This window comes from Oculina patagonica, chromosome 3, assembly GCF_052425735.1.
Source record: "Oculina patagonica isolate OP01 chromosome 3, crgOcupat, whole genome shotgun sequence".
Lineage (NCBI taxonomy): Eukaryota > Metazoa > Cnidaria > Anthozoa > Scleractinia > Oculinidae > Oculina > Oculina patagonica.
The window spans coordinates 15,267,385-15,292,190 of NC_135760.1; the positions used below are offsets into that span (position 1 = coordinate 15,267,385).

Below are 24,806 nucleotides of genomic sequence, written 5' to 3' on the forward strand. Positions count from 1 at the left end.
GGCTGGGCGCTTATAAAATTTTCGCCATTTCTCGCAAGTAGTAAGTTTATTTAACAACAAAACAATGAATAATAATAAAACCTGAAGATGTACCAAAGCAGAATTTTGACTGTTTATTGAACGTTTCGGGGAAGTCTTTTAGTAGTACTTAGTCATTTTCAATCTCAATTTCAACAATAATCAAAGTACTCCTCTTGTACACTTCAGTATTTTTGGAAGGAGGGTAGGGGTGGGCGCTTATTCGAGGCTGGGCGCTTATTAACTTTTCCTACCTTCAAGATGGGCGCTTATTCGAGGTTGGGCGCTTAATCGAATAAATACGGTATTAGTATTGTATTTATCACCATCAGTATTTTATAATTGTATTTCTAATGAATTTACCGTGTTTTAATAAAGTTACTACCTACCTACCTACATACCTACCATTTTTATTCCAAGGAGACTCAAAACTTTAACACCTGAAACTTCCAAAAATGTTGCTTGCACATTATTTCATCAAACTAGCCCAACCTCGAAATTAGCACCCCAATCCCCCCTCAGAACTAAGAACTATTGGGATGATCAACAAACGCTATCAAGTTATATAGTAGATGGTAATTTATTGCCAAAAAACAATACACAGGCTTAATTTTTTAAGGTACATAAGGAACTACAACCTTCATTAAATGCCAACGTTGGCAGTGCAAGGTTGTTGCTCTATTAACTGAAACGTAAATATTAAGTTACTGCTGAAGATTAATTTTCTCAGTCTAGGTTCCAGAACCTTTTCAGAACAATATATAAATAGTTGTCAAAAATTAGTAACGGTCATACTATTGAAAATGTATGTAGCTTAGCATACGAAACGTCAAGTTAGTAAAATGCGATTTTTCATGTTTCAAGTTACCGCTGTTTGTTTCATGTTTTTAATAAGTTACGATGGCCTAAAACCAAGAGTCTATATGATACATAAGGTACATTTTGGAGATTTTGCCATTTTCTCTCCATTTTCTCTCGGTAAATTTGCTAGTACAAGTGGTATTTTTTCTTTTTCTTTCGGCACCCTGTTTGTCTATCTTAATCCCCTTTAGCTTTTCTCGCTAAAAAAGACAACTGGACACCACGAGCCTGGCGAGGTCTGTCAGCGGAAGTAGTTAACACAGTCACTTCTAATTTGACCCCAGGCTTCGTCAAACACTTTTACTACATCTGCAGAAAGAAAAACATTCAAAAGGTCAGGCACAAGATTTCAGAGTCATGCGCAAATTTAAATAAATCGGAATGGGGTTATTATTATTGCTGAGGTCTCTAAGCACACAGTTTAAGTTTCCTCATTAATTTTGATGTCACCACACTAGGAACCAGACTTTTCAAGCCCACTGAAGAACATTTCCTACGACAAAGGGGCTGGTTCTAGTGTTTCATATATTGGGGCGGGGTGATTGGAGAAATGAGGTAGCCAATAGCACATTTGCACGATGTCGTCATTTGACTACAACTACCAGAATTCATTTCGCTTTTCTTTTGTTATTTAAATTTTGAATCCGCAGTGGGGTTTGAAAAACAATTGCTCTAATTAATAATTAGACTACGAGCCCGAGTTTTCTATGAGCAAATAGTCAACGAGGCGCAGCCGAGTTGACTATCGCTCATAGAAAACGAGGGCGAGTAGTCTAATTGTTTTAGTAGAAACTCTAAATGATGCAGTCCAAAACCTACAATATTGTGCACTTTGAAGACAAAAATCAAGAAAATTTACCGCTTAAAGAGCTACGTGAGCGCGCGACTGTTTTCTATCGGCGAATAGAAAACAGTGGGAGAACCAATCAGATTCGCGGATTTCCAATAGAACACAGCTGAGTTTCTACTAATTAGAATGATAAAAAGAAAACGCGAAGGATTCTGGTAGTTGTAGTCAAATGATGTCATCATGCAAATCGCCTATTAAGCACTTTTACTTTAAACAGCCCATCTACTGCGGAGATCCTCGAAGCAGTTTTAACGCGGGGCAATAGAACTAGCATGGAATTTGAACGAGTGGCTATCTTGACAGGCAATAACCTTCCCATACCTTCATGTAAAGGCCCGTGTTTAGTACTCTTAAGGTTTTCCTCCAAGTGTTTGACAGAAGACGCCCCAAGAATAACAGCGTCTAAAACAGCAAAACGAAATCTGGGTTAAATTAACACTCCGTTCACAAAAAATAACTATGTTATAATATCAGTAAAACTAAACGACTGAATTCAGTTTTATAAATTCTAGAATTTAGCTGCTACCTACGGACAAACAACACAATCAACCTGAGTTGACAATTTCACACCAAAAACAACATGCGTAAATAAACAGCTTCCTATCCAGGAAGTGGGAATACTTTCTGTCGTTTTGTTGTATGAAAATTGATGAGGCAACAGGCTCTTACGGAAAAAAATTAACTTTTTATACCTCCAAGAGCGCCGTCCATCTTAGAGTGATGGTACATCCATCGAAGGGACGCATCAATCAACGTCACTTTTCCTTCACCGTAAATGCGATCCAGTGTTACTTTGAGTTTGTCGAGTAATTCAAACAAGGGCTTTTTCCAGTAACGTTTTATGTAGCTGCAAAACAAAAAAGATTTTTAGAAATAGCTCATATAGACTTGATTTACGCTTGAAAAGAGATTGGACATGAGTGTAGCGGACTTTTCAGGTTCCTTTGCTCGCACCACACTGTGTCGGCCCACACCACTGGTACAAAGACGGTTTTTTGCAGAGCTACCTCATCATGAGCGGGTGAAAATTGAGTGTGCTTTATAGAGAGGCGTTCACTCGAGCTAGCGGCTTTCCTGTATGTGAAATCTTCGGTTTATATACCTATCCTTCTTAATAAGTATATATTTTAAATTCTTTAAGCTGGTGGAGAGCACATTAGCAAAATGGTGTGTGGATGATGTGCAATTCCGCACACGAATCTTTCCAAAGATCTTTCTCACTTTCGAAGAAGAGTTAGAAGATGTGAGTACGAGATAAGGCGACACATGGGCACCTAATTCCATGGAAAATGTAGACTACAAGAAGTCCCTTTTTTTTCTCGAGAGGGGAGCACGCCGGGGGGAGCACGCAAGCGAGCGCGAAAATCTGTTATTCATAAATCAAAAGAGTGGACCTAGGGCTAGAAGGGAACCAGAAGGGAGGCGTTCATAGAAAGATGGTTGCTCTCAAGGAGCATTCGGAAAATCTTCGGGAATTCTCGGATATCTTCGGCAACTTACACGTCACTCCACCGCTCAATACCGGCAAAACGACCAGGCTGAATCTTGCCGCTATCTTTATCTTCATAGCGATGTTTTCCTGTTAACAGTCCACCAGCGAGCTACAGCATAAAAACAAACAATTATTTTAGTAGTTACTTAAAGAGCTTGGCTGGGATAATTTAATGGAAAGAAGAAGACTTCATAGATTAATTTTGTTTTTTAAGGCATTAAATGGCTTGATTGACTGGGATTTTAATTTTTATAGCTTTAAAGACATTCATAATTATAATACTCGCGGACGAAATGACATTTGTAGGCCCAAGTCATGTCGCTCCTGGGGCCAGAACCGTTTTATTAATCAAGCTGCTCACGAATGGAACATTTTAATTTCTTATATTCATTTTTTAAAATTTAACTTTTTACATCTTCTATTTTTAACTTTCACTTTTTAACCATTTTTATCATATTTGTTATTTATTTTATGCAGGGCCCCACTGAAAACCACCTTTTTGTGACGTGGGCTCCCTGCTAAAATATCTTTATTATTATTATTATTATTATTATTATTATTATTATTATTATTATTATTATATACTAGAGCTATGCAGGAAGTACTCACTGGATTGTATGCACGGAAAGTTATTCCAAATCTTCTCAGACAAGGAAGAAGTTCTCTTTCTACGTCCCTGAAAAAAAAAACAAAGACATAATTGCTCTTTGAAAACACAACTTCAACAGACAAAATACTCATTTGCAAAAAGGTCATATCCCTCTTTAGGTCAACATGGTTTACAGCAAAAAACGTGCCGGTAGTAGACGTTAAAGTGCATTGGAACACTCACCCCTATTTTCACTTATCTCAAAATTGCTAAAATCACAAAACTAGCTCTGGCATGGCCCGCACATAAGACCTCGCCTTTATGCTTTTTTGCGTCGTTTCATTAGGCAATGCAGTCCTAACTTGTGAAAAAATTTTGTTATCTTTTTAACTCGCCTTCTGCAACAATTTTGCACCCTTTATGTATATCTCCGTCATATAATCCTGTACCTGGGTCAAATCTTGCAATTTCTATTTATGCGAAGTTCGTGCTTCTTGTGACTCTTACCTTGTGACTGGATTATACATTCCTTGATATACAGTTGGTAATGGATAGTTATTCATCTTGCACAGGTAATAAATTTCTGCCTTAAAGAAAATACACCAATAAAACAAGGTTACAGTCTATTCCAGTTGTTCTTACCTAAAAGAACAATAGGTCCCAAATGTGTGCTAAGTCTACATAACCCCAGGGGGGGGGGCTAGCACTATTCAAAAAGATTTTTATACGGGGAGGCTCTGCACCTAGGTCCAAACTTTTATTCTTTTGTAGACCATTTTAGACAGAAAGGGTACCCCTTTCATTTTTTTACCTTCGATAGAAAATGGTACCCCTGTGGCATGCCCCTTTTGGATGGAGCCTCCCTGTGCAGACAAGCATTGCCCCTTCTGCAGGCACTTAATGCCTATACTTATTGAGGCTTCAACCTCAAAATCTCACATTTTTGGCCAAAAAATTCACCAGTTTCTTAAAATCCCTCAGCACAGATGTTTTTCCACTGATGTACACGTACCAATCATCAGCAAAGCTGGGTTTAGTAATATCACTTACCACTTCCCATGAAGCATAATTGGACAGACCAAAATATTTAAATTTTCCCTCTGAAAAAACAAAGGAGATAACTTCATTTGCTCTATATCATGATAACAAGCAATGTGATACAATACAATAAAACTTGTGCCACGAAGACACCTCCCATATAACTGAGCAATGCCATAACTAGGCACCCACCATAAATGGACCTCCCATAAGCAGACAACTTTTGAAACTGGGCACTTTTTAGAACTCCACACCTCCCATAAGTGGACACACCCATCCCACAAGTAGACACTCCTATAAGATAACTCCCAAAACTGGTCACCTTCCAAAACTGGGCACTTCCCAGAACACTACACCTCTCATATGTGGACACCCCTATAAGAAGATAACTCCCAAAACTCAGGACACTTCCCATAAGTAGACACCTTCCAAAACCAGGCACTTCCCATAACTCCTCACTTCCATAAGTGGACACCAAAAATTCTGTAAGTGCCCCCCCCCCCCTTTCCCAGTAAGCAGATATCACTTCTCAGGTGTGGGCAACCCACCCCTCTTTCCCATCCCATAAGTGGATACCGTTCCATAAGTTAAGACACCTTCAAACCTGGGCAATTCTAAGAAGTCCCCCATAAGAATTAAAGATACCAGTAACTCACAAACCTGGGCACTTCCTATAAGTAGGCAGCCCCGTCCCCCCCCCATTCCATGAGTGGTCCCTTTCAAAAGTAGACACCTTCCAAAACTGGGCAGTTCCCAGAACACACCATCCATAAGTGGACACTATCCCAGACCTCTCAACCTCAAAGAACCGGAAATCTGGAGATCGAGGTAAAAAAACCGGGAGATTCGAGTAAAAACCAGGAGATTAATCAACTGACGGACAAAAATAACTAAAACCAGGTGCTAATCAAGAGAAGGAGTTTTTTTCCTGTTTTAGCAACACAAAAATTAACGTTCTTTTCACGGCTTGAGCGGGGGCTTGTGTCTTCTATATATGCATGGGTTCGATTGTGTGTCTAGCGAACAAACTAATGAAATACCTTTGCTGGCTACGGATTTACACAGAATTGGCGCAAGACAATCGCCTTAGTAAGCCAAAAATGACATTATACAAGAAGTTGTATCCTTATAGCTTGTGACTTTGTTAATCGTGAGATTTTTGTGTCTTGTCGTGAGACCGTGAGATTGAACTAAAAGTCGTGAGTCTCACGGCAAAATCGTAATACTTGAGAGGTCTGCTATCCATCCCATACATGGGCACCCCCCTCCCCCAACAAGCAGATAACTCCCTAAAGTTGTCACTTCCCAGGAGTGGGCACCCCTCCCTTTACACCATTCCATAAGACAGTGGACACCTTCCAAAACTGACTAAATCCCAGAACTCCACAGACCCCGACCAGTAGACACCACCTGTCCATAAGTGGGCACACCGAATAAGCAGTTTCTTTAGCCCAGAACACCCTAAGTGAGATCAGAATCCAAAATTTACACCTCTTAGTGAGATGATGTCCATCCCCCTTTCTTTCAAATGGGAGAGCTGCCCCTTTCTTTATCTGGTCAAATAGAGAGAAGATTTCAAGGGAAGTTGGATCATTTGTAGTGTAGCAATGAATAAGAGCCAAAACAATATGTTCAATCACGCACTTACCTTTATATAGATGATTGACAGCTTCAAGTGTTTCCTCGATGGGCGTGTTATGATCTGGAGCATGGAGGTAGAATAAATCCACAGAGTTTCTCTTCAATCTTTTAAGAGATTCATTCATTTGTTCCAGCACTCTGTCATACTTTAAACCTTTGGATATAAATAAATATAGGATCAACAGCAAATTAAAAAACTGTTACTTACAAATATTTAAAGTTCAAATTTTTAATTTGGCCCTTATAGTATACCTGCCAACTCTCACGCCTGCGAGTTGAAAACTTTGATCTCACGCCAACTCACACTTAGGAACCAATTTCTCATGCCTAGTCAAAAAATGTGAGTTATTACAACCACAAATGACACACTTTCCAAAAAATGTAATCACAAACCAATGTGAGAAATGAAAACTCCATGTAAAAGGAGTCAATGGCAATATATACTTTCCCTAAAATCACAGAGTTTTGACAAAAAAAAGCATTGCGGGAACGAGGTTGTGTTTAGCAAAACATGTCCAAGTGTTTCGTGTACACTTCGGACGTCTTGGAAAACTTCAGACATTGTTGTATCGTCTTTGGAAATCCTGGCACTCTCAGGATGACAATCTCACGCCTTTGACCCAGAAAAGGTTGGCAGGTATAAGAGTGGGGGGGGGGGGGGGGGGGGGGGGGGGGGGGGGGTACTCGCACATAAGGGCTATATAGGTATGTGCCACGGGATAGGGTATGGTTTGTGAGGTTCTCGATCCTTAAATGGGGTATCATTTTTGCTCCTTTTGGCATTGTGTTCCCGGTGTGAACCTTAGATAGGGTACCTAAATTCTATCAGCTTAAACAAATGTCCAGCTAAACAACGGCTGAATGTATTAGTAAAGTGATTTTGTAAAGATTTGTGGTTGGCCGTTATTTGGGTCGTCACGGAGCGCTTCTCCTCCCCTTGAATAGGGTGTCATTCTTCAGTTTTGGGCCTTAAAAAGGGTATCAATTTTCGCATTTTTTATCCTTAAATACAGTCAGGGTTTAAGAACCTTTGCGGCACACCCCTATCCGAAATTTATCGAATTCCCTCCGGAGGGGGGGGGGGGTGAGTGAGACAGTCCATGGAACTCTCTACTGCTCATCGATCTGCATAATGCAAATAACAAAACTGAAGGTGCACTGCTGAACTTCTTACCAACATAATTTTATTCTTTTCTTTATGATTGAGTTAACATTTCATGATCTTGTGGACATGCATTAATGAGTACTTTATAATGAGACATACCTAATTGTAAAATGCAATAATTAATTTGTTACACACATTAACAAGCTAATTAAGGCTGCTACAAATTCACCAGCATTTTAAACACACCTTTTTCACTCCATGGGTGGGCCTTTGTGGCAATAAATACCTATGGTTGTGAATAAGACATGAAAGAAAACCTTATTTTTTAATTTCAGAGTGTATTTTTCGCATCCAGTAGCCTTAAAAAAGACTAACTGTACTGCTCTAAATTGTTATTAATTGACAAATGCTTATACCTAGTCTATCTTTTTAGAGCACTTTGGTGGCATATCAGGCGAGGTTGGTCTCACAATGGCGGCTCATTTTTTGATGGAGCCAAAATACCGCTTTAGCTCAAAATGCTCGCAAAATTTTAGTGGGTGCTTGTTTGCTCGTACTCGCACATTTTTACAAGTGCTCGCATGCTCGATTTTTAGTGGAGGCAGCTTTTTGAAAAGTGCTCGTTGCTCGCAAGGCTTATTTTTGTCAATGCTCGTGCTCGCAAAGAAAAACGCTGTGCTCGCATGCTCGCAAAGACCATTTGATACCCCTGTCAATGTTAAAATTGTTTGAATGAGTTTATAATACCTTTGGATCTTTAACAACTTCACCAATGAATTCCTCACTCTTTCCTCCAGCATACCTTTAAATGGATTAAGAAAAAATACTGCCAATTGACATAGTATGTGGATGGAGATGGTGACTCACAAAATATGCCATTTCAGTAATGACGTGACATGAAGAATTAAGCCATGTAATTTCAACTCAACTATAGGCATCAATTAAAACACAGGCAGCCCAAACTAACGATAAGAGCCATAGTACTCTAAGACTTAATTTATAAGGATTTGTATGGGAATGAAACAATTTTCTTTTACGATAAAGAAATTTTAACTGGGAATATTTAATAAAGTACACGTATTCACAATTTCGCAAAGCAATAATTCGTCCAAATCGCTTCAAATTGGCTCAAGGAGCAAACAAGAAAGAACACGACACAGCAACAGTGTAAGTCAATTTTATTCATATAACGTTTGAATTTCTATATCGTAAAAGAAAATTGTTTCATTTCCATACAAATCCTTATAAATTGAGTCTTAGAGTACTATGGCTCTTATCATTAGCTTGGGCTGTGGCTGAGATTAAAATACTTACATGGAAGCTGTGTCAAAATCATAACAACCATTATCCATACAAAGTTCTACAAACTCTTTTGTCTGCAACAAAATTATTTCAAAAAATTAATTATATTTCTATTATTCTAAAATTTTGTATCTATTAAATGAAACAGCACTGGTCTTATGGTGACGAATATTGACTTTTTTGGTTCAGACAGGTTTCCCTTAGTTACAAAAATCACAAAACAACAGGCTTAGCATCTAAGCATTTGAGCGCCCTAATCACCCCCTCCACCCTATTTTATGATAGATAAATTAGAAAAAAAGGTTATGGAGCAAATGCCGGTGGAGTTAGTGGATAGAATAATGGAAAGAAATGCGACCTAGAAGTGTCATTGTTGTACATGACGTACATGCAAGCATAGTTAATATAGGGATATTATATTAACTATGATGCAAGGTTTTTCACTGACCTGGTCTAAGGTGCACTGTTCTCCTAAATTCGAACACCCGATTGATGTCTTTACTGGAACAGATGCCATCTGGAAATAGGTTCTTTAAACTTCTTAAAGTCCGAAAAACTATAAAAAAATTTCAAGACTGCAATCTAGTAAAGAAATCGCGTTAAAATAGCGTACATTTGACAACATTTCAAAACGTGAAGGTTGTAGTTTGCACGTTTGGGACTAGGGCGAATTTTATGTCATGAAATCTTGTCATTTTTCAGTCACGCTACATTACTGTCACGCACTCATGTTTTCGGGTGGGTGTTCGTTTCACTTTCTTGGCAGCATTAAATCTCTTTTTTACGGCATTTTACAGGTAAATACGTATTATTTTACTAGATACCAGAAGCCTTGAGAACTAGTTTGTGCACAGCCAACCCAGAAAGAGCTCTTAAAAATCGGTGGCAAAAAATTGTCTTGTAGCCTGTGTACAGCCGTTTTTGAGCGGAGCGGGGCGGCTGTACACAGGCTAATTGTCTTGTAAATGCATTCTCTTTGTACTAGTCACGTAATCTCTCCTGCGTAGGAGGCTACACCTGAACAACATAAAATTGTGCCTTCCCCTATTTGTGACGTGATTGGCCAGGGGGGAAGAGGTTATCCCCCAAAGTACCTATACAGGTATGTGCCGCCCAACGGGGTCGTGATAACGGGCTCCCTATCTAAAGAAGGCTGGTTTGGCCAGCCAAAATATAGTCCGGGGGGGGGGGCACTCCCATATATGGGCTATACACAGGTATGTGCCGCCCAACGGGGTCGTGATAACGGGCTCCCTATCTAAAGAAGGCTGGTTTGGCGAGCCGAAATATAGTCCGGGGGGGGGGGGGGCACTCCCATATATGGGCTATATAGGTATGTGCCGCGGGATAGGGTATGGTTTTTGAGGTTCTCGGTCCTTAAATAGGGTATCATTTTTGCTCCTTTTGGCATTAAAGTACCTTATTGTTACTTATTTTCGCGGGACTTAATGTTCGCGATTTTCGCGATTTTCAAAAAATCGCGAAATTTAAGACCCGCGAAAAAAGGTTCTCGCGAAAAATAACGACGCGAAATTTAATACCCTTATATATTGGTCGTTATGAATATTGAACGTTGCCGTCAGTTCACTACTTAATTACATTTGTCAGAGTTAACTCTGCCTTGGTACAGTCGTCAAACTAGCTTTACTGTGTTGCAAAGAAACATGTCAAACTGTTTTTGAGTTTTGTTTTGTTGTATGGTTTTGTTCAATGTCAGTGGAAACTGTTGCAGTGGAAAATTAAAACCAATTTTGAGACTTACTGTTTGTTTAATGTAGACCACAATTTTGACAATTTTCGCAGAAATTTAGTTCCTGTAATCGTCTTTTTTTTTGGCCAAATCGCGAAATATGACCGTTCCATTTTCGCGAAATTAAGTACCCGCGAAAATAAGTAACACTAAGGTAGTCCCTATCTAGAACGGGGTATCTATTTTAGAGACGATTTCTAGAACGGGGTATCGTATTTTGAACGCACAAAATTATCAGACGCCAAAACGGGGTGTTAAAAAAACTGTTTTTAGAACGGGGTATCATTTTGGATGCAAATTCTTTATAAAGCGTGGTACTACTTTGTAGACCCTAGCGGCACATAACGTATTTACTTGAATAAGCGCCGCGGCGCTTATTAAATTTTTTGCGCCTCAAATGCGGCGCTTATTCGAGGGCGGCGCTTATTTGAGGGCGGCGCTTATTTAAAATTTGGCTGCCAGAAAGAATCTAATCTTTTACAGTAATTGAAAATAGCGTCTTTTGTTTCTCAGTATTCGTTTCTTGCTGAAGGGAGAAGTGGGACTAGGTGTCCTGTCAAAGTTCGCGGCCTTCGCAGCATTTACAGAACTACGTATTGTGAGAATGTTGGATAGAAAAACTAATGGGCAAGCGGTAAAACAATCACTTTGTACTGCAAAACATCGCTTTTGCTGGAAAGAAACTTCCAAGTTTGTTTTAGAGTTGCTTTGTAGTGTTGTTTAAAGTTTAGCGGAATTCAGTCATCGAATAAGCGCCGCATCGGTACTGCGGCGCTTATTCGGGGGCGGCGCTTATTAACTTTTCGGGCCCAACTGCGCCGCTTATTCGAGGGCGTCGCTTATTCGGGGGCGGCGCTTATTCGAGTACAAATACGGTACCCACCCAAAACATACCTGAGTAACCCCCCCCCCCCCCCCCCCCGTACTACTCAAAGAACAATGCTGATACCTTCGGCAGAAAAGTCACCACGTTTTACTGTAGCATCTTTTGTGCTCACCAGTCCAATTCGGGAGTGAAAGATGCAGACAAAGTTGGTTGCTGCGGAGAGGTGGCTACTGAACTTTGCTTACGGCAAATCCTTTTTGTGGCAGCTTTATGTGACCAGGTTGCGTGGTATCCGGGTCATTACGTTCAAAGACACCTCGTTTTGTAGTGCAGAGAGTTTATTTCACAAAATAGTTATTTCATTCCATGAATAGTTAGATCGTTCCACAAAGTATTTAAGTCAGAAAAAACCTTGATTATGGTGAAATTCGGTTCTTCAATCCATGGGCTGAAACTAGAGTGCTACACATGAATCACCCTGCGTGCAGAGCCTCTTTTAACTTCCCTGCGGTTTAGATTTGGGAAGTAGAAAGAGGGAAGTAGAAACCAAACGTCAGTGCCCAGGATTGAAGCTCTTTCAGCTGTTGCCTCCATTCAGATCGATTAGCGATTTCCAGGGACATCTAACGAGGCCATTTGTTCGAATTCATCAGGGAACGTATTGGCTACAAAGTAAACAGCAAATAAATTAAAAACGCTTTTAAGCATTATTTGTAGTTGCTGGAAAAATTATATCTGTTCCGAACTACCAGGCAGTGACCAGGAGAAGCATACACAAAATTTCATTTCCCAGCAGGGTATCAGAAAATTTTCCAGCCAGGAAGAAGGCCAGCCAAATATCAGGGTCTCCTATACCTGTCTGGGAAATGGAATCACGTAAAAGTATTTTGCTTTGTATCTTGCACAGCTTGGGTAGGTACCCGATAAAATCGTCTCCAGCAAACGGAATGAACCTCTGCTGACCAGGTCAAACGCGCTAAGTGAAAATGATGTCGATGGTGGATCGGGCAACCGTGAAGCCACACTGGGATTCTGAGTTAGTAAAATCTCTCCGCCTGAGCATTTGTTGATGGCTGAGTACTGAACTGCACAATAAGCTTTTTGTTTAGAGGAATACCAACTACGGTTGAATCCCGATAACTCGAACCCTCAATAACTCGAACTCCCGCTTACTCGAACCTGTTTTGATTTCCCTTGAAGGTTTGAGTTATCGGGATTCAACTGTATATACTGAGATAAACGCCTTTTTTTAATCTTTTTTTTCTTTTTAACCCATTTCTTTCGCAACTAAAACGTTCTTCTTATTCGCTGATGTTTTATGAAAAATTTCAAATGCCGTACAATGCATATACAACCAGCTTATATTTATCTATTTAGAAAAAATAACATTTTTCTTAGGGCTTAAAGGATTGAGTTTTTTTTCTCAGCAGTTAATCAAATTAACAAAATCCAGCCTGCATAATAGGTCAATGAGTATGATATAATGTACAAAGGTTTTGCAAACAGTTGTCCCTCGCAATTTTCCACCCATGAGGGGGATGTCAAGACCCTGGCCTGGGGAGCCTTGGCAAGCTTTTCTTTCCAAGTGACATTACTGCGGCTGATCAGCTGACAATAATTTTTTCTTGTGCACTTACTGTTAATGTAACACTTTGACGGAAAATTGAAAAACATCGAGGTTTCGTTCCAATAAAACTGCAACACTCAAAGACATGAAACAAACAGAAAATTTGGTGCATCAATTTATCCTTGCGCTAAACATATAATCTCATCATAACATCCCTCTTCCTATCACAAGTTGTATTCTGAGAATTAACAAACGCTATCTTCATAGAATGACGGAGGATGACATTTTATTGTAAAAAAAAATACACAATACTGATTATATATATTTTCTAAGGAAAAAAATATTTTCCAAGCTAAATCTTTGTCATTTTCACAGAAGATGTCCGTATACACCAGCAAGCGTAAGGTCTGTTCAGCGGAAGTAGTTAACACAGTCGCCTTTAATTTGACCCCAGGCTTCGTCAAATAGTTTGACTACCTCTGCAGAGAGGAAACCATAAAATGATTTATTCCAAACTATGGCAAAAGTAGTAAATATACCATTTCCAATAATATTAATGATAATAATAATCATCATTTTCTACAATAAAAAGGGGTGATGGACTTAAAGTATTTCAACTTCCTTATTACATGAAATTTTCGCGACACGTTAATTTCGCGATTTTGAGGTGCGCATATTTCGCGACACTTAAATTTCGCGATTTTGCGAAAAGTTTGTATTTTGAATCACTTTAATTTCGCGTTTTTGAGTAAGACCCAATTTACATTTCCTTGACAATATTATTTAACATGCCTTTGAATTAAATAAAACGACTTCATCAAAGGAACAATAGCCTAATAGGTAACAAAAACGCAAGGGCGGGACTAAATCTCGGCAATGGCAGCAACAGAGCAGTTAACGTTCTCATAATGTCTACAAGTAGGACATACTTATACGTGCATGAGTAATTGTTCTTGAGTCAATTGACAACATCCATTTACATTGAAAATTCCTTCCTTCAGTGGTGTTAAACTTATTCTTTCTTGTTTATTGACATATAGTCACTTAATTTTCGCGTCATGTTATGTTCGCGACACTTATTGTTCGCGTCACTTTAATTTCGCGATTTTATTAGAATCGCGAAATTCGCGAAATTAACGTGTCGCGAAAATTTCATGTAATAAGGTATTTATTTTGGGGGAGAATATAGGGCTAAGGAAATGATATTGGGGAGGGCGCCATTGTCCACATGCCTACACCTGAAGCAGTAGACTTGGTTGAAGTCGACGCTGAGAAAGCCTATGGAAGCAGCAGCAATTAACCAATCATTCCAGTTTTTTTAAGCTATTTGTCCAAGAATCCAGTTTACTGAAATCCTCGTAGCAATACTTCTCATTACAAAAGAGCTAGCGTGGAATATGAACGTTCAGCTATCTTGACAAGTAAAAAAATATATTTTATTTTTTTTTATTTCATTTTTCTATTTCTTCTTCTTCTCTTTCTCGGAAAAATTGGCTTTTGTAGCTACTCTTGTAAATTCGAGGTAAAATAAAGATGATGTATGTATGATGTTCTTCTTGCTGACCGAATATAATGCTAGCTCGTACCTTCATGTAAGGGCCCGTGTTTAGTGCTCTTAAGGTTTTCCTCCAAGTGTTTGACAGAAGACGCCCCAAGTATAACGGCATCTAAAAAAAGAATAAGGGATTTTAAGTCTGGGTTATACTAGCACTCCGTTTTCACTAAATAACCATGTTTAGTTAAATCAGCTTTAAAATAATACAAAAAACTGAAGAACTGAATTACGTTTTGTGATTCTCGGGAATTAGGTAATTCTAATTCTCGGGAATTTCTCGCTGAATTAGGTTTTGTAAGTCTTTGAATTAAGTTTTTGCAATTATTCGCTGCTACTTGCATACAAACAACCCAATCAACCCGAGTTGGCAACGCTCACACCAAAAAGAATTTTAAATCATGCATAAATAAATAGCTTCCCATCCACGGAGTGAGAATACTCTCTGTTGTTTCAGTGCATTAAAAATGACGAGGCAACAGCCTTTATTAATAAAACCCCTTCACGTTTAATACCTCCATGAGTACCGTCCATCTTAGAGTGATGGTACATCCATCGAAGGGACGCATCAATCAACGTCACTTTTCCTTCACCGTAAATGCGATCCAAAGTTACTTTCATGTTATCGAGTAAATCAAAGAAGGGCTTCTTCCAAAAACGCTTTATGTAGCTGCAAAACAAATAAAATTGATCCTGCACTGGATGAGAGATTGGAAACAAGTTCTAATTAATCTCTCCCCTTCCTATCATACTCTTCTTAGCCGAGGTCCCCTGTTTTATGAGTCGAATGAGTCTGTGAGTCACGAGTCAATGAGTCAAGGTGATTTTTACACAAAGTAGGTTATTATCTGTTGAACCACGGCTTCCCCATATACAAGTAAGCTTAGAAGCACTCCACTTTGCTTACGGTTAGTTCTACTCTGGTTTGCTTGCGGTTAGTTCCACTTCGGTTTGCTTGCGGTTAGTTCCACTCTAGTTTGCTTGCGGTTAGTTTTTATTTGTTAGTAAATTAACAACTCTAATTTAAGATTTGACTCATTGACTTGATCATGACTCATTGACTCATTTGACTCATAAAAACTTTTGCTTTAACAGGCGATGCTTAAATCCAATACTTGTTTGAGAGACGCCTGAGCAGAGCAATCCATGTAGTACCTCTCATTAGTGGCCATTAACAGTGTCCTACTGGGCAACAACCAACCAGAGAACCAGAGACACTACACGGAATTCTGTGAAGCTATGTTATCAGTATGGAATTTTTCGGGTCAAATCTGTGATGTCCCTCCCTATCGCAGTGAATGAATAGATCACTTAACTGAGGACATTGTTTTGTCTAAACGGCGCATTTGACTTACAAACTGTCCTCAACGACAAAGAACTTATTAACTCTCTTATTAACTCTCCAGTCATTAGATAGACAATAGATAACAACAACATCCTCTTTATTTCCTTATCATTAAATTAAATTACAGAATTATTATATAAATATATTGCTAAAGATAAGGGGTTCTGGCAACCCGAAATAACCACTAGGTTAAAAATGCCGGTGTCCTAGCCGATTTTGTCCCCCCTGGATTTTGTCCCCCCGGACCAAATCCGCTAGCGGATATTGTCCCCCGGACAATATCCGCTAGCCGATATTGACCCCCGGGAGACAATATTCGCTAGCGGATTTCGTCCCCCCTTCGCGAATTTTGTCCCCCCGTCAAAAGTGATCATACTTCGCTATCGCTACTAATATTCTCTCGTTGTCTTTATTTTCAAATTAAATAAAGTTGCTAACAGCGCGTTTTTTTTTTCTAGTTTACTCCACTTTGAACAAATTATCATTATGGAGTAATCAATAGTTACTGCATGGACAATTACTCGCTCAAAAAGACTAATTACATTGTCTTTTTGTTTACATTTCACAACTTTTTTTAAAAGAGATTCCGCGACTTCGTTAAAAAGTTTTTTTTGTAGCAGTTCCGATAATGCAAGTTTGTCGGCTATTCAGTAGCTGCCTGCGCAAGCGTGTAGACAGTGGTTAGAAAAAGAGGTTCGCCTAAAGCGCAAAAATGAAGTTAACTGTTACAGTTAAAAAGCAAGTTAAACAAGTAAAAAATATGCTTACCGCGTATTTTACTGATTTGATAATTCATTTTCATTTTGACTTCATCATTCATTTTGTAAACCATAAGGATAGAACGGAGATCACTTAAGCCGTAAAATAATAATACAACGGAGTTCGCGTTTTTCTAAGAGTTTGGGTTACCGTTAGTTGCAACTGTTTTTGTTCATATTAAGGCGTAATTAAAAGTAAGAATTTAGAATTTGTTTCATGTCGACGTTGCTTAAGACTGAGAGAGTAATTTTTGAAAAAAAATCATTTTAGAGCGATTATTAAAGCCGCAACTCAAACAAGATTAACGTTTTCGATTCATTGCTAACAGGAACCGTAGTTAGACGCTGTCTTTAGTCAGGTCTTTTGTTTACGACAAGCTTTGCAATGAATTATAGTAAATTTCTGAAATAACTTAGGGACCAGCATAGAACGCAAAATTGCATCGCTATTATAAGAAGTGACTATATTTACTATAATAAATATGGCAGAATTATAACAAGTTTTGTGTTGTCATTCGAGGGAACGTTGCAAAAAAGTTTGCAAATGGAAAGTTTACTGAGTAATAGGGAAACAAAGCTTAAATAACAATTGTTGAGGGGGGGGGGGACAAATTCGGCGAAGGGGGGACAATATCGGCTAGCGGATATTGTCCGGGGGACAATATCCGCTAGCGGATTTGGTCCGGGGGGGACAAAATCGGCGGGGGGACAAAATCCGCTGTGACACCGGGTTGTCAGTTTACAAATTGAGTAGTCATATTTTGGCCGGACACACACACGGGCAGGCATCAAGTGTTCAATAGTGTTCTTGGAGTGCATTGAAGGCTGTATTTTATCCAGCCTTCAATGCACTATTGAACACTTATTGGGTCTTATTGATAATTATTTTGAGTGCTACGCAGCAAAAAATCTTTTTTGTGACATTTAATTGATAGGCAACAGTCTGTCTCACCCGCAAATGAAAGTGAGATAGAGGCCTGGTGACCCAGACCCTGGCAACGACGCTGCAACTGTCGATGACCTTTCAGAAAATGTTCGAGAATAATCAGATTTTTATGCCAACTTACACATCACACCATGGGCCTGTGCCAGCAAAACGACCAGGCTGAATCTTGCCGCTATCTTTATCTTCATAGCGATGCTTTCCTGTTAACAGTCCACCTGCGAGCTACAACATAAAAAAAAATTACGTTCTAATGAATAGCTATGGGCACCAAGGTTTAAGATCATTTTGACATTCAAGGAAGTACTCACTGGGTTGTATGCATAGAAAGCTATTCCAAATCTTCTCAGACAGGGAAAGAGTTCTCTTTCTATGTCCCTGAAAAAAAATATTCTCTTTCAAAACACAAACTTTAACAGACAAACTACTCATCAGCGAAAAGGTTACATACTTCTATAGTTCAATATTGCTAACAGCAAAGAGCTACTGCGATTGTCAAACTTGAGAAAAAATTGAGGGGGACGTGCTGGTGTAGTAGATGAGAAGGTAATTGACACACTTACCCCTGTTTTCATTAATCTGACAAAGTATCCACAAAACTAGCTCATACATACATGTTCTCAACAATACTCCTAGTGCTTTACTGAGTAGAACCTAATGACTTTTAAGTTCCCAGTGCCCTCACCTGCCTATATGGTTTTCTGTCTCTTTTTGCCAAGTTTTGCAGTCCTATGTTATGTCGCATTTTTACCTTCTCACCTCCCTTTCTGCAATATATCTCTGTAATGCAATCCTGTGGCAAGGCCAAATCTTGTGCGTGTGATTCATATTTACGGTATGCTTTGATTGGGCAGTGTATGTGCTCATATTGAAATTGTGACTCTCACCTTGTGACAGGATTATACATTCCTTGGTAAACAGTTGGTAATGGATAGTTATTCATCTTACACAGGTAATAAATTTCTGCCTGAAAGAAAACACACCAATAAAACAAGGTTATGGCCTTTTCTGGATAGAGCGGTCCGGATTCGAGCCCTGGCTGGGGTCATCGTGTTGTGTTCTTGGGCAAGACACATCACTCTCATAGTGCCTCTTTCTCCACACCCAGGTATATAAATGGGTATACTGGCTCTGGGGGTAACCCTGTGATGGACTAGCTTCTCATCCAGCTGGGGGATTAGAAATACTCCTAGTTGCTTCATGTTACAGAAACTGGGATAACTTCTGGCCTGTGTGGGCCACTAGTAGGCCTTTCTCGATTATGCAAGTAAAACTGGCATTTAATGCTACTAGAAATTCTCGCATAAAGCCAAAAAAATGCTAAAATAATGCCTGATTTCTTTAAAAAATGCCACTTGAATTCCAAAGAAGGCTTTGTTTTATTTCAAACAAAACATACAAACTCTTACATTATTATACTCATTACCGGGGGTGGTTTTGGTTTTCGGTTATTTTTTATTTTTTTTTTTTAACCACCATGCTCATATCAACAACAGGTGATACTTAATAATTGTTTGTTTATAAAACCTGGGTCAGAATTAAAACTTTTCCAGCCAACAGCATCTAAACAGTCATATTTGAAGCACTACCATGGTCTATATTGCAAGTTCGTGGCCGACGCCATCTTGGCTGAGCAAGGGAAAGAGTTACCCGCTGACCACCCATACCTTTTTTCCGTTGGTGTACACACACAAGTAACACAACGCACAAACAGTCAAAACAGACAGAAAACAATCAAATTAAGTAATCAAAATTGTGAAACTTTAGGATTATTTATTTTCCTTCTGAGTTCTGAGTGCTGAAATCTGGATCACAATCATGAAAAATGACAGAAAATGCTAGCAATTCTTTTTCAAGGAAAAAAGAAAAAAAATGCTTGTTTTCCCAAAAAATGCGGGAAAAAAATGCTAGCATAATCGAGAAAGGCCTAGCCACTAGGCTCGATGCAGACTTTGCCTATAGCCTTTTCCAGTTGTTTCTGCCTTTTGTCATGGGTCCATTACGTGTGCAAAGCCTATAGGTACATGACCCCCCTGCATGCATTGCACTGTCTGCACACATTGCATGCCTACAATAAAAGCATCGTAAATATTTACCAGTCTCAGAACAGAAATTTTTCTTTGATATAAATGCATGTTCCAATCACCAACAAAGATTTAGTAATGTCACTTACCACTTCCCATGAGGCATAATTTGACAGACCAAAATATTTAAATTTTCCCTCTGAAAATTGTAAAAACAAAAGAGATAACTTGAATAAGAATAATCCATTTGCTCTTTATCATCACCACAATTTGTTATTTAACTTTTACTAAGTAGACATCTCCCGTATACATAGACAATACCATAACTGGACTGTGACCCATTATAATTATAAAAGTGGATTCTTCCCAAAAGCAGACACCTTCCGATCCAAAACTGGGCACTGAAGTCTACACCTCCCACTATAGTGGACACCACATATCCCATAAAAAGGAATACCCAGTAAGAAGATACCTCCCAGAACTGAGCATCCCCTGCCCATCCCATAAGTGTACACCTCCTATATAATATAAGCAAGCACCTTCTAAATCTGGGCACTTCACACAAGTCCTAACCTTCCATGCACGGGCAGCTCCCTAATTTAAATAAATGGCATGCAATGCATGCAGAAGTGATGACGTTTCCCAACGGATCTTAAATAATTTTCAGGAAAATTGTCAAACAATTAACGTATACCAAATAAAAGTAGCTGACAACTTCTGTATTGAATGATTGTTCATCAAAAGTTGCGTTATCTTGTAGCATGACATCTGGTATAAGCCTGATATACAATATACGATAAGTCTCTCAAGCGACCAAGGTCAAATGCGATCTCATTTACAGATGTCTGTTTACTGAAGCTAATAGAACTTATCAAATATAATTTGTCTCTTTCATTTATATTTTGTATTAGTCCCTTCTAACTTCACAGGAGTATTTTGCTTTGTGTTCTTTGTGGCGATTTCTTGTTGTGCTAAACTTAATCTTTGTTCACGTCTCATTTATTCCTTTAGTTAGGTCCCAGTGCTATTTGGTTGGTCGACGGCCATGTGCCTTAGAGGTTAAAGGGTTAAGTGGGCACTTTCCATAAGTGACACCACATCCCATAAACAGGCACCTCCTATAACAAGACACTTCCAGAAGTGGGCTCCTCCCAGATGTAAATTTCCTTCATAACAGAGCGACTTCTATCCCATAAATAGTCACCTATAAGCAGACACCACCCACTGCCCACTGCAACTTACTAGTACTCCTATCCAATAAGTGGGGAGTAATACTTGTAAGTGGGTACTCCCAAAAGTGGACACTGCCTATAAGTGTAAAGCCCACAGGAATTTTGCATCTCCATTTGGCAGATTGGATGGCTTTATTTATCTGGTGGAATAGGAATGGAGGGGAGATCTCATGGTGGCTTATCATGGGCTGTTTCCAGTTTTGCAATAAACAAAGTGCGCAAACACTAAGTATAGCCCAACATGATCTACCTTTATAGAGGTGATTGACAGCTTCAAGTGTTTCCTCAATGGGCGTGTTATGATCTGGAGCATGGAGGTAGAATAAATCCACGGAGTCTCTCTTCAATCTTTTAAGAGATTCATTCATTTGTTCCAGAACTCTGTCATACTTTAAGCCTTTGGATACAAATAAATATAGCATCAACAGCAAATTGAAAAACTGTTTACTTACAAAATTTCAAGTTCAAACTTTTTTAATTTGGTCACCGTGGATTGGAGTGGATAAGCTGGCATGACAAGACAGTCTGGTCATGGAACTCTAGCTCTACTGTGCACATGGTAAATGTTCTTCAACTTTAATTTATTTTGTATAAAATAAAATTTACACATTTTTGTTCCCTGCAAATAACTAGTTGCCAATCAAGGCAGTAGCAAAGAAGCAATAGAAAAGAAATTCTTTCTACAAGCTAGAGGAAAAAAATACAATTATTATACTATAAAACAAAAATTAAATAAGTATGTATGTAAATATGCTATGATAGCATATAGATAATAAATAAAGGGAAGCACATAGGCTATGACGAAGGCAAAGTGACATATCTATGGTCTATAAGTGTTGTAGTATGAAACTGTTTAATTTTTTGTTCTCAAAAATCTTCTGGAATTTCTTAACATGTCTTAATTTGACATTTCTTTATATGTGAGTACACATTTTCAATATCCAGCATGATTTTGTTGGCATGGTAGTAATGTGTACTTAACAACACATAATTTTAGAATTTTAGAATTACACAGATATGCAACGACTGTTACAAATTACTCAGTATGAATACTAGAACACACCTTTTTCACTCCATGGATTGGCCTTTGTGGCAATAAATACCTATAGTAGTAAATAAGACATGAAAGTAAATCTTATTTTTGAATTTCAAAGTGTATGGTTGCATCTGATCCAGTAGCCAAAGACTAACTGGAATTAGTTCTGAATTACGTATTGGTTGGTGACATAAATATGGATTATTGACCAAGAATGAGGTCAAGATGGCGGGATATTGGCAAAGTTCTTTTTTTGTGTGTTTTTATGGACCGAGGCGAAGCTGTGGTCCAATTAAACACACCAAAAAAGAATGAGGCCATATCCTGCCATCTTGGCAAAACAAGCTTGCTTGGTCAGTAAAGGATATATTATATGGTAAAAATGGCAGCAACAACAAAAACAAATTTGCAGCAAAATAATGGGCAATTCGTCAGGCTGTAAAATGCGTTTTTAAGTACCTTTTTTTTTATTAATTCGAGCGAGCAAGATATTAGCCCCAGGGGGGGTACTCGGGGTTATAGAAGGATTTTCTTGGGTTTAAAATTTTCGATTCCGGGATTTTTTTGGGTAGGATTTCTTGGGTTTTTTTTTTTTGGTTAAGGGATTTTTTTGGGCTTTCGGTGGAACCCCTTGGGATTTTTTTGGGTCTTGATTTTTGCCCCCATTCGATCATCCCCGTCACTTAACATGCCGAGTACCCCCCCTGGGATATTAGCCCACCTTGCATTGCCTGCTGGAAGAGCCAACATTATAATAAGATGAAATACCAGGCCATCTCAGTCAGACAGTAAACTAACTGACTGGTCTGTAGTCTGTTTTTATCCTATTATTTGTATTGTCCAGAAATTATACAAATCTCTTTCTAACAATCAAAGAATGGAACTCACTTAGCGGGACTTAAAACGGGCCCAAGTGTACTTTTTAAGCGTTCTCTTTTTAAACAAATTTTAAATAATCAAATCCATACGCAATCATTCATGTAATTTTAATTTTTGTCTTATTGTATTTAATGTTGTACATAGTTTATCTAAATCAATATCTATTTTTAAAGTTTATACCATGTTTTTTCCGTTTTATATTTTTATGAGGGCCACAAGTTATCAGGATACTGTCAGGTGTCACCCTCGTTAAATAAAGTCATACTTTACTTTACTTTACTTTACTTTACTATGTTTGTGTTGAAGCCCCCAGTCCTCCATATAACTAGATGCTTTATGCTATAAAAACCAGAGTAAACTGCTAGCCTGATTACAAAGCCACCTAAAAGACTTTTAGGTTGGGATAATTATGCTTAGTTTGTAATTTTTAAGGTGATGTTAGTTAACAGCCTTGTACATGTAGGTAAATTCATGTACTATTGCTACTGCATAGATCTACCCATTCATTATAAATTAACTAATTAATATGGTATTATTTTTCTACGGTAATACCTTGGGATCTTTAAGAATGTCAATTTCACCCATGAATTCCTCACTCTTTCCTCCAGCATACCTATATGGATAATTAAGAAGAAAATACTTCCATTATATGAACACAACATGTACATGAAGATGGAGCAGTCTAACATGAACAATGTAAGCAGCATACTTTCAACAGTGGGTCAACAGTAACAACAACTGTACAGGGATGGATCCACGATTTCTCTTAGGAGGGGGTACACTACTCAGGAATTGCGTAACTGACTTTTTTTGCAGAATACTAGTTGTTTTAGGCAAATGAAAGATCATCGCAGTAATGTACTCAACTTAAGCAGTTGAGAAAAGCAAGCCTGAAAAAATTTTAGGCTTGCTTTTCTCAACTGCTTAAGTTGAGTACATTACTGCTTAAAATGTATATCCGCAGTTTATAATACTAGTTGTATTAGAAAGGTACAGGTCATCTCGGGGGGGGGGGGTTCAACCCCTGCACCCTCCCCCTAGATTTGCCCCTGCTATAGCAAACCTAAATGTATACTTACATGTAAGCTGTGTCAAAATCATAAACACCATTATCCATGCAAAGTTTTACAAACTCTTTTGTCTGCAATAAAATCATTTTTAGAAATAAATTTATTAAAGTATTCTTGTTGATAACAAAAAATAATTGTCTAATAGTGCTGTATATTAACATTTTTGGTTCAGAACGGTTTCCATGAGTTACAAAACAACAAATGAGCATCATAAAATAATCCAGTTATCCTTCACTATTGTAAAAGCATATTAAGTAAATTACAATTATGAAAAGATTATGTAACAACTTGAATGCCGGAGGATTGGAAAGAATTTTGGAACATAATGCCATCTAAAAATGTTGTTGCTATATAGAGGGTCCTGAAAGGGGTCCTGGGGGGGGGGGGGGGGGAGGGGAGTCTAAAGCCCATTTCCCAGCCTATTGTTTTCCCAAATTTTCCCAAATCCAATTCGCAGTTCCATTCTTTTTTGTTTTTGATTCCCAGGCCCAGTAACCCAAATCTCATTTTCCAAGTGAAAATTTGCCCAAATCCAGTTCTAATTTCACCCCTCCAGGCCCCCATCTGTATATGATATGCAATGTTTCTCATTCTTAAGAACGTCTATCCTGCTTGCATTTGCCGCAGAAAGATCGGGAGAAAAATAAACAAAGAAGGCAGTGTATCGTGAACACCGCACACTACTGACCTGCTCTAAGGTGCACTGTCTTCCAAATTCCATACATCCGATTGACGTCTTTACAGGGACGGTTGCCATCTGGAAATAGGTTTTAAAAAACTTCTAAAAGTTCGAACAAAAAACATCAATTTCAAGATTGCAATCTAGTGAAGAAATCGCGTTAAAAAAGCGTAAATTTAACAAGACAAATCACAGTGCAGTCACTGCAGTGCAGTTGGGACAAGATTGAACGCGCCGAGAAGAGCCTGG

General features: G+C 38.6%; 2 protein-coding genes across 2 annotated transcripts; both read right to left on the reverse strand.

Moving 5' to 3' along the window:
• Positions 1–889: 889 nt before the first annotated feature.
• On the reverse strand, positions 890–9,554 carry LOC144646889 (aflatoxin B1 aldehyde reductase member 2-like). The gene is made up of 12 exons (XM_078506595.1): positions 9,345–9,554; positions 8,909–8,970; positions 8,342–8,396; positions 7,841–7,880; positions 6,497–6,643; positions 4,861–4,910; positions 4,318–4,397; positions 3,831–3,897; positions 3,230–3,330; positions 2,422–2,576; positions 2,051–2,131; positions 890–1,188 (listed from the first exon to the last, which is right to left on the reverse strand). Exons 1-12 carry the CDS (start codon positions 9,411–9,413, stop codon positions 1,121–1,123), a joined length of 975 nt encoding a protein of 324 aa, XP_078362721.1. The 5' UTR covers positions 9,414–9,554; the 3' UTR covers positions 890–1,120.
• A 3,259-nt stretch (positions 9,555–12,813) lies between these two features.
• Positions 12,814–24,772, reverse strand: LOC144646888 (aflatoxin B1 aldehyde reductase member 2-like). Its single transcript, XM_078506594.1, has 12 exons — positions 24,567–24,772; positions 23,888–23,949; positions 23,361–23,421; positions 21,957–21,996; positions 21,144–21,290; positions 19,811–19,860; positions 18,525–18,604; positions 17,949–18,015; positions 17,762–17,862; positions 15,107–15,261; positions 14,626–14,706; positions 12,814–13,518 (listed from the first exon to the last, which is right to left on the reverse strand). Exons 1-12 carry the CDS (start codon positions 24,633–24,635, stop codon positions 13,451–13,453), a joined length of 981 nt encoding a protein of 326 aa, XP_078362720.1. The 5' UTR covers positions 24,636–24,772; the 3' UTR covers positions 12,814–13,450.
• Positions 24,773–24,806: the final 34 nt, after the last annotated feature.

Bases quoted from the DNA above. Each gene is read 5' to 3' on its own strand.
- LOC144646889 (XM_078506595.1), bottom strand. From the start codon at position 9,413: ATGGCATCTGTTCCAGTAAAGACATCAATCGGGTGTTCGAATTTAGGA. The intron at 3,898-4,317 runs GTAAGAGTCACA...TTTTTTTTTCAG, and splicing joins ATGTATAATCCAGTCACAAG to GGACGTAGAAAGAGAACTTC. The intron at 2,577-3,229 runs GTAAGTTGCCGA...TTTGTTTTGCAG, and splicing joins ATTGAGCGGTGGAGTGACGT to CTACATAAAACGTTACTGGA.
- LOC144646888 (XM_078506594.1), bottom strand. From the start codon at position 24,635: ATGGCAACCGTCCCTGTAAAGACGTCAATCGGATGTATGGAATTTGGA. The intron at 23,950-24,566 runs GTCAGTAGTGTG...ATTTTATTGCAG, and splicing joins GACAGTGCACCTTAGAGCAG to ACAAAAGAGTTTGTAAAACT. The intron at 21,997-23,360 runs GTATTACCGTAG...TTACTACTATAG, and splicing joins ACATTCTTAAAGATCCCAAG to GTATTTATTGCCACAAAGGC.